The sequence below is a fragment of the Vanellus vanellus genome, assembly GCF_965231255.1.
Source record: "Vanellus vanellus genome assembly, chromosome: 26".
Lineage (NCBI taxonomy): Eukaryota > Metazoa > Chordata > Aves > Charadriiformes > Charadriidae > Vanellus > Vanellus vanellus.
Window position 1 is genome coordinate 1,924,810 of NC_138931.1, and position 11,877 is coordinate 1,936,686.

Genomic DNA, 11,877 nt, shown 5'->3' on the forward strand with positions numbered 1-11,877 from the left:
CCCTCCCTCCTCTGGGCTTTCGGTAACGGGGCATGGGAGCTGCGCGGGGACGGGGCCACTGACACCACCAGCTGCCGGTGCAGACCCACACTGTTTAATTTTCCGCCACAGGAGCTGTGAGGGAAGCGTTTGTCTGCCCAAGGGGGAAAACTGCTTCCTGCGCCGTGACCTGTCTCGTCTCCCTCTGTCTCCCCGGGCTGCAGAGCTGGCGGTACCTGCTCATATCCCTGCTAAGGCACTCAAGAGTTAGATGAATATTTTCAGCAGAGCGGGTGAAAAAATCAGGTCGTTTGATGCAAAGATTATGACCTAATTCTTCACTCAGAGCAGAGAAACTCCGTGAATGCCCCCTGGAGCAAGGCGGCTTTTACCGGCTCTGGCGTTGAGCCTCGGTCAGTGTGTACGGCCCAGATCACCTTGAGCAGGGCTTTGAGGAGCACAGGGAGCCTGCGTGGCATCCTGCAGAGGGAAACGGCAACCCTGCCTTACTCTAAATCCTCTGCAGTGCAGCTAATTTATTAATTACAAAGCCTGAGCTACCAACGCTGGAGGAAAGAGTCTGAGTTTTGTGGCCGATGGTGGGTGCGGCGCCTGGGGAAGGCTGGCGGTGAGGAGCCCACCGGGCAGGAGCCGGAGGCTCCTCTGCCTTGGTGGTGGTGCAGGGGTGGGTTTCCAGAGCAACCAGCCACCAGGCAGGCAGAGGGGTTTAATGTTAATATTTAGCTGGGTGGCGCGTTGCGGAGGTGTGAATAGATCCCCAAATAGAATGGCTCACTTTTTTTCCTTCCATCACAGAGAGCAAACAACGTTTTTCCTTTTATTCTTGGCAAAGCAGGGAAACAGGTGGAAGATAAAAATAACACAGGTTTTGAGAACAGGCTTAAGCATTAGTCACTTCCAGTCAGCCTAAGAAATATAATTTCATCTTGTGTGTGCAAAGTGAGGGGCAATGGGCCCACCGTGGATGTGGGATTGCCTAACAATAGCCATTTATGACCTTTGGTAATGAGTCATAAGGTACCAAATATTGACGAATTGTTATTATCCTCCCGTTTCCCTGCTGGCAAGCGCATCTGCATTGTGCTGCCGGAGCTCCAGAGCAGTGAATCATCTGTTCTTTCTGGCAAGTGAAATGGCTGCACATTACACAACTGCTCGTTCAAGACAGAAATGAGTTTATATAAACTGCCAACAGTGGAACCAGAGAAGTTGTAAGTTTGAGGTCTCACTGGAAAAAATGAGATCACGGGAACTTCTCTGATACTTATAAAATTAATCTGGCACTTCTATTACTTCACTCTCTGTCTCTTAACTGTAACGTACTTTTACAGATCATTATACTCGGTAATTATTGCTAACAGTGCAGCTGCTCTCTTTCTAAGCTTGTGCCCAGGAAATTGCAAAAGGGCAATTAAATCAACGTATTGTACTTCTTGTTGCAGTGGGTTAAGGTTGCAAACACAGCCTGTTACCCCATCTCAGCTGAGAGGCAGAGATTTTTAAAAATGCTCTATTAGTCACTTATAATCACAAGGGATCTAACTAGCTTTGTTGGCTGAGTCTGTGTCGAAGAGCCTAAAACTGCTTTCAGCCATATTTCTACCTGAAATTCTTAGAGTTCTTCAAATAAATGAATTAATGGATGTTGAAAAAAACACACAAGCAGCTCTAAGTAGCACAAAAATAGAGCAACACACAACGCTATACTGAGACAGCAATGAACGTTTGTTTTAACTGTCTTCAGAGGAGCGTGGAGCACATTAGCAGTACAGTGACATCTTTATTGACGGCCTGGCGGTGACACAGACGGATTGTGCCCGGTTGTTACAGAAAGGTTTCACGCTGTGGAGTACAGCGGAATTCTGGAGAAAGAAATCTCCCAAAGATGATGCTGCTGATTTCATTTTCGTTTTCTCCAGTGCTTTTCTTTCAAGAACAGTAAGTGCTTTAAAGACATTAACAAATGCTACTGGACTCATCTGGGAGAGATGATGATATTATCCTGGACTACGTGGGTAGGCCGTGCCCAAGACAACGTTGTTCTGCAGAACAGGTTGATACGATTCTCCTCATTTTTGTAACTTTTTTTTTACAGATGAGCTGCAGTGAGTTTGGGTAACTAGCCTAGAAGCCACACAGCACATGAGTGTCTTAACTGAAACGATAAAGCCTCCAAATCCTGGGTCTGTAGTCCCTGCTGTGAATCGCGTGGCCGAGAGAACAGGACAGCGATGCAGCCTGTGTCCGTCCTGTGTCCACAAGCCTTGGGGGAGGCTGGGTGATTCTGGAGCACTAATACATCTGTGTTGTGTCAACATAATACAGCTTCAAACCAGGGCACGCATCCTTCCACTTGCTATTCTGCATTTTCTGCCTCCACGTCACTGTCATCTGTGAGAGGGAAGTCGCGCAGGGTTTTCTGAGTGGTGTAGCTTTTGGTTTGCATGGGGCATTCCTGGTTTAAGATTGCCTGGGTAAAGGAGAGAAAAAAATCACACTTTAGTAAAAATGGTGATTAATTTGAGTAGTTAACAGGAGTATTACCACTTGTAGAGCAAGCTAAAGCAGCCGACAACTTTAGCCCAGGCAATACAAGCTGTGAGTTAGGGAACGGAGCATAGCTCTGAACTTTTCTGGTTTTATTGTCTGAGTTTTCTGTCCCTTTGTTGAGGGCAGAGTAGAGCCGAAAAGTTAAAACGCAATCCCTGGCAAATTTATTCTTATCTCCCCCCAGATCTCTGGATTACCAATCCCCTATACTTTAAGGGCATAAAGTATACTTAAACTCACAATCTTCTCCTCTTTAGCGGGAGGGTTGCGCAGGTACCAACAGAGAGGAGCGTAAGCAATGTTGATAACTCCAATGATGATCATCAGCCAGGGAAACCCAATAGCTCGTACAATCGCACCGCCTGTGGATGGACCTGCAAATTTAAAAATTACAAAAGGCTAAGAGGACAGAGAGCAAAGGGTGCCTTTCCAGTTTAGAGGGGGTCTATAAATCTACAGTGTCTGGGTTGCAGACTCCGTGCCGGTTTCTCGCAGTGAACGCTTGGTGGAGGAGAGGGAGTGATAAACCAAGCGAGATACACACGGCGTGCATCATCCCATGGGTAAGCGTTCCTCCGTACCAATCGCAAAGCCCATGCAGAAGGCGACATCAGCTATGGCGTAGACACTGCCATAGACGGAGGTGTGGCGAAGGTCCACGAGGTATCCCATGATAGGCATCATTGAGGAGTCCACCATTCCTGCCCAGAGCAAGCAGGACCTGATCAGTCATCACCTTCCCCGAGGGCAGCGGTGAGAGCTGCGTTTGGGCTGTACTGCACAGCCTGAACGCCAACGGCTTACCTATGGCGAAGCCAAGGCCACCGTTGGGGCTGATCAGCCCGTAAATGTTTTTGGCCAGAGGTACCTTTAAGAGGAGAGAGAGTGAACGTATGAATGAGGGCAGAAGAGCTGTGCGAGGTGTGAAGGTGCAACAGGTCTGTGAAACCGATACACACGTGCAACCACTGAACACGTACTGCCCACCGGGCACGTAACCCCGTTTCAGTATGATCGCCCACACTGCCCCTGCCCATCCTTCTACAGAAAGGTCTCGAAGTTGTCTTGCGCTACTTACACAAAGGAGACTGATTCCCACCACAGCCATGCCGATCAGGGAGCACAGCCACCTGCAAGGAGGCCGCGGTCAGGAGGGGGCGGATGTTCTCAGTGTGCACAACACCACGAGCGTAAGTCATGCTGAAAGCACAGGACTGGGCTGGGCTGAGCTGAAATCTCCCCGGTTCCACTTACCGGCCCATTTTGTTAGCCAGAATGCCGAAGAGATTGGTGCCGATGAGGTAGGATATGCTGGCGGGGAGGAACGCCATCCCTGAGCGAGAGAGAATAAAAAAAGCGCGTGTCACTCTCAAGCAAATACAGGGGATTTAGGAAAATAGTCACCTCAGGAACTGCCTCTCTCATTTGGAGAATATCGTGAGCCAGGCGGGGCAGGCTGAGGCCCAGCACCCGCTCTGGGGGTGTCTGTCCATGCAACGCTGCTTCTCCGTGTCCTCCACGGCCATCGCTCCGTGTCACGGCTGCGCCGGCTGCCCCGTTGCTCCATGCCCTGTAGAAGGGTGGGGGTCCCTCCGTGAAGACAGAGGGGGCCATAGAAAGTGCATTTCCTTATTGGTGGGGGGAAACTAAGGCACAGTGGTGCAGCCACAAGGTGTGGGTGAACGACCTTGTGCTAAACGCAGGACGTTTTTGTCCCCTCTGCCTTAATAATCTCGTCTTTCTCTCCTGTCGTGCTTTGTTCCTCTTCCACCTTTCTCCCCTCGCCTTCTGCTTTTCACTTACTAAATAAAAGAGGAATAAAATAACTGCTTAAGTAAAAAGCTTAGGGATTATTATGTAGTCAAAATTAAATATTTGCACTGTTTGCTGATTTACCAGTTGTTTATTTTTAATATACTCTCTCACCGACTATAAATAAAACTGATCAGCTCCATTTCACTAAGAGAACTTCCTTATTGAAACACACTGATTTATGTTTAATTTTCTCTCCTCTCTTTAACGGCTCCAGAGCACGGTTAATCCTGTAGGTTTAGTCCAAGCTCTTCTGTGTTTTTTTTTTTCCCAGAGCTATGGGAGTGGGCAAAGTGAAGCATGCAAATAAAGAAGCCCTTTGAGCTCCTAACAGCTTGTGAGGTGGGTGGCTTGCGGGTGAGCTGTGTCTAAATCCAAACTGCTTTCACATCTCAGGTACCTGAAAATCTAGTGAATATATTTGGGGTTTTCTTTGATGTCTACTGACCTCTGGGTCCTGCTATGTCACCTCAGAGGTTCCCCTTGAGTTCAGTGGTGATGGGGACAGCCCTGAGGGCATTTCTCAGCCTGTGACCTTTGTGGTCCCTTCTCCCCGCAGCGTTGGGGCGCTGCTTTACCCTCGCCCGTCCCTGCTCAATCACTCGCTCATGAGAAGCATCGTAGCCTTTTATCGGGATGGATGCTCCCGCCTGACCAGAGGATAACTCGATTAGGAGCTCTCTCAGCCCTCCTGCACCCCGGCTGCAATTCAATTTGGGATGTAAGCGTAGCCTGGGGCGCCCCCCGGGTCATCCCTCAGCCAATTGGGTTTTATAACAATTAGTTTTTATTTTTGTAGCAAACACAGACAATGTTATCTCCATATCACATTTTCTCGGCAGCTGGTAATTAGCACGTACCATCCTGTCCTGCCTGGGACTCTCTAAATGGCCTTGTTTCACTCAGAGCTGCTTCTGCAAAACCCATCTGGCTGCCACGATTTCAGCCCAGCACGACACCATTATCTGCCCTGCAGAAGACAGGCTTCGACAGGCTTCCCATGCACCAAACAGCCTTTCTTCCACCGTTATTGCTCTTGTGGGGAGTCTGATTCTATACAATTTTTTCAATAATAGAGAAAAGCAGATTGTATAGCTACCGCTAAGGACATTTCCAGCTGAAATTGGAGCAACACGCGGCCTGGGATCGCTCGCTCTGTGCGGGTGAGGGTATATATTTTCCTATTTTTGAGAATGATATAAGAGATTATTCAATCCATCTCGCAGTGCCAAAGCGGGACCGGTTCTAGCTGAACTACATCGAGCAACTATTTAGGAGTGAAGGCTGCAAAGCGCGGCACCTACCCAGCTGCCATTTCGGGGAGCACATGGTTTGCATCATCCAGATGGGCAAGGTGGGCTCCAGCATGGCCACCCCCATGTTGGAGAAGCAGAGGGCTCCTGACAGGGAGAAAAGGGAGAAATGCTCGATTTCAGCCACCTTCTGCTGCTGGTTCAACAGGCGCGAGCGGATCCCTTCGATCGGGAGACGCGGGCGCAGAAAGGGGAGCGCGGTGCCTGCTGGCGCCCGCCTTTACCTGCAGCCACCAGGATGTAGGGGTCTCGCAGCAGGGTGACCACCGGCGTGCCTCTGGTGCTCTGCGGGATGGCGAAGGGGGGGTTACCCGGGCCGAGAGCCGCCTGGGCGTTCGCCCTATCCTCGGCTCAGTGCCCGCACAGATGCTCACACCTCTGTACTCACCTCGGGGCAGATCTTAGAGGGCTGCAGGATGCAGAGCTGCAAAGCTGGGAAGAAAAGAGCGATGTTGGCTTACGGCTGGAGACAGCATCGCTTCCACCCGCATTGCCCTCTGGCTTTGCCTTCAGCCCGAACCCCTTTCGTGGGCAGAGCCCCCGGGGATGCAGTGACTGTGTTTGGGGATGGCATTGGAGCGGGCAGAGGGCGAGGTGGGTCCCAGCCCCGCTCCCATGGGAGGGAGCAGCAAAACTGCCTGAAGTGGACCCTGTTTGAAGTGTTTTATCAACCCATGAAGCAGTCGGGTATGCAAATGCTCTCCGTCAGGCTGCCAGCTGCCTGCTGGGGAGCCGCAACTAGAGCATGACAGAAATTAGATGTGGAAAAGAACAGGATTAAAAAAGAAAGTTTCATATGTATGGGACCAACGTTTCATTTTCCAAAAGCTCTTACATGCTTCATTAAAGACGTCTTGCATTACATCTAGGCAAAGTTGGTAACTGTGACTATAATTTAATTAGCTTAGTACTTTCCACTAAAAAATGGACGTTTCTGCTATCTATAACTTTGCTGCCGCACTCTGCAGGCTCTCGTGGCTGCATCTGTAATACAGCTATGGGAGAAAGAACAAGGATCACCATTTATGCTGGCGAAGTCTAATTCCTTGGTGGCGTGGTGAAGAGGCTGCAGACAAGTGTGCCTTTCACAAAGAATTCACAGTTCAAAGAGCTGTACTGAATGTGCTATTCAAGCCATTAAAGCAATCAGGGGGTTTATTAGGTAATGAGGGACTAATTCTTGCTATATTGCTATGTCATGCATCTGGTGGAAGAAAACATATGATTTAGCAATAACAGAATAACCGGTGCTGATGATATCGCCCGTGTTGTATTAACGCGCCTCTTCCTTCACACAAACCCTGTGAGATTCTCCCCAAAACATCCACTTTTAAATCTTTTCACGTCTGTTTTTTTTTTTTTTTCTTTTGGTAGCATTAAACCATTTGGCTTCTCACCTCCATCTAAGAGGGCGAGGAAGGCCAGGACCAGGAATGGAGACGATTTCCCCACGAACTCGTACATCACGCTGCCAAAGGGGGCCCCGACTGCGAGGGAAAGGCTGTGTCACACAGCGGCAGTGCCACCGTCCCCAGCGCCCGGGGAAGCAGCACTCGGCTCCTGCCCTCGTGGTTTTCTCTGAATGCCCCGGCGGCTGTTCGGTGAAGGTGGAGGGAAGGTGCCGGCTCCCGCGGGCAGTGGCTGTGGGGAGGGAGCAGAGGGAGGGAGGAGGACAGGACGGCCGTGCCCGCGGGATGCCAGCGGGGAAGGGGCACAGGCAGGCAGGTGGGAGCCGTAGGTGACGGCCGACAAAGCTCTGGAGATGCCGTTGGTGTAAACCCCGTCGGGAGCAAGGTTTCCTTACTCAGCACGCCCAAGGCCAAGCCTCCGAGAGCGATCCCCATGGCGTTGCCCCTCTCGAAGTCGTCCGTGTAGACGCTGGCCAGCATGCCCAAGCCTGCGGGCAGAGAGAAAGCGGAGGCCGCGGGAGGGTGGCTGGTACTGGTACTGGCGGGGGGTGGCTCCTCTCTGAAAGCAGCCCGGGCTTTCGCGGGGCTTGCCTGCTTGCCGGCTGGGCTGTGCGGGTGCACCGTCTGCGCCAGCCAGGCAGGCGCAGCGAGGAGGAGGAGGAGGAGGCTGAAGCCGAGGAAGGCACTCGGTGCGTCTGTGCTGCTGATCATTCCTGAGATGATAACTGAACCCAGACAAGGGAGCCAACACGGGGACTGGGGTGTAGCTAAAACATTTACCTGCGACCGAGGAGAAGGAGGACCCAATGCCTTGGAGGGCTCGGGCGATGAACAGCAAGGTGTAGGTGCCTGAGAAAGCAAACACTGCGGAGGAAGGAGAGAGACGGCGTCAGGCAGAACTGCGGACTGAGCGTTAAAACCCTGCAGAGGGTGACAGCAGCACAGCTTGCAGCATTTTGGGGGCTGGAGGGTGCTGGGTGCCGCTCGTCCTTTCTTGTCACCTATTTCTGAGACTGGCTGCTCTGGGCACACTCCTTTCTCCTGCATGGGGACAGTGGTGCAGGTATGGACCAGAGTATTTTCTCCTGAGCTGCTGTGGATGAAGGGCAATACTCACTGACTGTGGAGAGGAACATGATGACGAATCCGATGAACATGGGGATGTGGTATCCTATCCTGGAAAGGGAAAAAAGGCACCATCTCAGGGAGGGTCCCTCATTCCAGCTCGAGATCTGGTCTTGCTGCCCAGCCTTAACACACACGTCTCCGTGGGCTGGTGAGCATCTCCTGAACGTGTGGATGTGCCCGTGGGTGCTGTTCAAGGGAGCACCCAGTGTCTAAGTGCCCCCAGATGGTACTGTAAAGCACTCCCAGAGACACGGCTCTCTTTTGCCAACTCACCTGCCCACCCACACCATGTGGAGACAACACACACGTGTCCACTAGAGACAAAGGCAAAGGAAAACTCAGGGGCAGAAAATCCGAACAACAACATTATATCCATAGCAGGGTGGGAATCCTTGTTTGTTTATTTGATGGTTACTGGTATTAAACAGCATCTGTCTGCACCTGAGGAGCGCATTAGTGAGGCTTATGTTGTAATATAAACTTGGAAGCTGTTTGTAGGCTTTTAGAAAAGGTAAAATTCCTGCTTACATTGATGCATATATTCTCCCTTTTGCTATTTTCCCTGCCAGTTTCTGTAATTCTGTGATTGCGGTGGCTGCACACGCGCAGCACAGACCTTCGCTGCTCAGCTAACGGTGACGGCATTAGCAGGCAGGAGCTGCCCGTCCCCGGTACAAACGCAGGTCTCTGACCTACCTGTTGGTCAGGAGACCCACGGACGGGTTGACCACCAGCTGTACGAGAGCCTTGGAGGCAAACAGCAGCCCCACGCGGACGTTTTCCTTGGCGAGGAACTCCTGACCCTCCGGGCAGCCGCTCGGCGGTGGGGGGCTGCTGGCGGGGGGCTGCGGCGGGGGGCTGCTCGCCGTCCCGTTCGCCAGCTCCATGGCGCTGGTGGAGCCTGAGATAGTCACTGTGGTGTTGTCAAAGTAGGAGAACATGGAGGAGAAAGGAGGAGCCTTCAAGGCTGGAGGGGTCGGCTCAGTCCGGACTGCTGCAACAGAGCCGTTGGCGCCTTCGTATTCTGTTGTATAAAGGAAGGTGGGGACAATTGGAACTGAAAAAAAAGCCAGGGAAGGGATCAGTTAGTGATTTTACTCCGTTTTCTGGCTCAGCATGTAGCTGAAATCAATGGTGCTGTCTAGATGTCGGTGTTAGGGTTACTAACTGCCCACCCCCAGCCCTCCCCACGGCTCTCCCTGCGCAGGGACCCTGCCGGCATCGACCAAGGAGCCAAACCCCCGAGGTGGCACCCAAAGAGCCGCACACCGTACCCACGACCGTCAGCAGCATGTTGTCCAGTAGCAGCGCGACGAACACCACCACCAGCACCAGCCTGCGGGACGCTCTGCCCGCTGCCAGCCAGCGCCAGGGCACGCGTTGGGCAGCCGGCGGCATGCTGAGAGCCTGGAGCTCAGCCTGGGTCCTGCTGCCTCCTGGCTTCAGGGCTGAAGGTCTCCTATAACCTTTAAAGAAAACACTCCGCGTTACAACCTCCCGCAGCTCATGGCTTCTCCCTTGAGAAAGCAACTCCTGAGGTCGCTTAGCGTCCGTGTCCTCCAAGAGCTGGGTGCTCTTCCCTAGAAGCTGGGACCACCGGCTTTGCTCTCAAAGACCATGATTTTATCCAGCTTCTATTTAAAGTTGCGGGTGGAGTACGCTCTAACCCATTTCCACTCTTCTGAGACATCTTGTACCTGCTTTGAGGCATCATTTAAGTCTTCTTCCAAAGACTCAAAGCAGAGATCAAGCCGGTAGCTTATCTGTGGTAATCTCTACATCTTTTATTCCATGTTTGTTCTTTGGAGATTAAATTAGGTCTCAAAGGAAATTCATTTACCTTACATGTCTTTTCATTTGACCTAATTGAAATGTCATGGCAAGATACAAGACTTAAAAGCCTAACGTATGTGATTAGGATCAGGGCTTCAGAGGGACTGCAAGATGATTGCTTGCTCGGTCACACTGAAAATATCAATTAGAAAATTGCACTAAACCAACCAAACAATTAGCTATTTACATTCTTGTGGCTCATAGGCACTTCAGAGACTAAGTGGCAAAACGGATGGAGTTGAGCCCGAACTATCACTCTTTCCAATACTCCCGTGGTTTCCTGAAGTCCCAGCCGATGGTATTTATCGAATTTTAATAAAAAAAAAAAGCAAGCAAACCTTCCAAACCCTCGATCATTGAATATGAGTGCTGCACAAGTCACTTAGTTGGGAAACAGGGATGGTTTCTCACCGTACCTCCAAGCAGTAGCAAAGACCAAATAAATGTGTGTGTATATATATATAAAAATTAGAGAGAGAGAACAAGTAAGGAAGCATAGACAATAGAGACATGTAGACTGATGTAGCCCTCACATCTCAAGCCACACACCCTGTCCCCTTCTCAAAGCAAACCTGTTGCGTGGAGCAGAGGAAAAGGAACTCTTACCCTGGAGCCCATGTCGGTGCGAGGAGCCGCTGCTGCTGCGGGAGGCGGTGTGGGCTGCAGCCGCTGCTCCCGGAGGATTTACGATTACCTTTTATCAGAAGAGGATATGAGTGTCCCTCTTCCATGGAGATTTAATTGGAACCTCAAACAAGTTCCATTCAGCCCTGCAGCTCCCTCTGCGTCAGCGCAGGCCGGTGGGGTGGGCTGAGGGGGAAGAGGAGGAGAGAGGCAGGAGTGTTTATCTGCAGCAGAGGCTCCTGCTCTCCTCTCGGGGCTTTCATCGATGCTTATCTCTCCTCGAGCACCTTAACTCTTGCCTGGGTCTCAGTACACCGAACGCGCTGCCCCGGGACTGCTGAGCCCTCTGCCCCATGGGGGAAGCCCGTTCTGCTTCCTCGGAGGTGGTTACAAGGGGCAGCGAATGGATTCCTCGGGGGGGGGCAGGTGGGCATCGTTAAGTGGCCCTGGGAAATGCATTTATAACATACATGATGGTCCAGGTGTTGGACTACTGTCCAGAGACTGGTGGCCGTTCTCTTGCTGCCTAGCGCTGCTTGTCCTTGCGACGGCTGCCCTCCTCCAGCCGTGACTCCGTGTCACACATCCCGGGGTAAAACCAGGCGGATTTCACCGAGGGGACCTGCAGCACCTCAGGGGGGTTTTGGTGAACTCCAAAGCTCCGGGAGCACAATTTGACGAGAGAGCGCTATCGCACCAGTCGCTCTTCCCTGCTCCCTCCGCACAGGTTTGTGCGTCACCGTGGGCTGTACGTGTGTGTTCTGCCGGTGTTGGCAGTGGGTGCCGGTGCGTGGGCTGACGCCTGCGTGTCGCTGCCGCAGGAGAGGCACCGGCCAGCGAGCGGGGAAGGACTCGCTGGGGTGGTGGGGGAAGAGGCTTCTGCAGGATACACAGCCGAAATGGCAGCAGCTGGGGGGGGGGGAGGAATTTGCTAAAGGGTCTGTGTGGAGGCTTTGCAGGGAGATCTGCGTTCTCCACAGCCTGCAAAGGGAGGGGAAGGAGCCGCGTGTCCGACAGTCGCCGCAGCCGGCACTCCCAGAGTCGCTGCTTCTCCCGCAGGATGTGGTACACAGGGCTCCCTCCAAAGCATCCCTCCTCCGGCAGGTTTTTCCTTCACGCGCGGAATGCTTTTAGCATTAGAAGGAAAATAAACTGAGAGAAAGCTCTTCCTCAAAAGGAAAAGAGAAATCTTTAGGTCAGCGAGTCTC

At 52.0% G+C, this 11,877-nt stretch overlaps 1 protein-coding gene across 1 annotated transcript; it reads right to left on the reverse strand.

Annotated features, from left to right (window-relative positions):
* Positions 1–2,356: 2,356 nt before the first annotated feature.
* On the reverse strand, positions 2,357–9,610 carry SLC18A1 (solute carrier family 18 member A1; the record flags this gene model as incomplete). The annotated part of the gene is made up of 15 exons (XM_082495839.1): positions 2,357–2,470; positions 2,791–2,924; positions 3,132–3,251; positions 3,355–3,418; positions 3,629–3,680; positions 3,805–3,883; positions 5,667–5,762; positions 5,900–5,960; positions 6,064–6,107; positions 7,073–7,162; positions 7,480–7,572; positions 7,865–7,948; positions 8,202–8,260; positions 8,909–9,269; positions 9,487–9,610. 15 exons carry the CDS (start codon positions 9,608–9,610, stop codon positions 2,357–2,359), a joined length of 1,575 nt encoding a protein of 524 aa, XP_082351965.1.
* Positions 9,611–11,877: the final 2,267 nt, after the last annotated feature.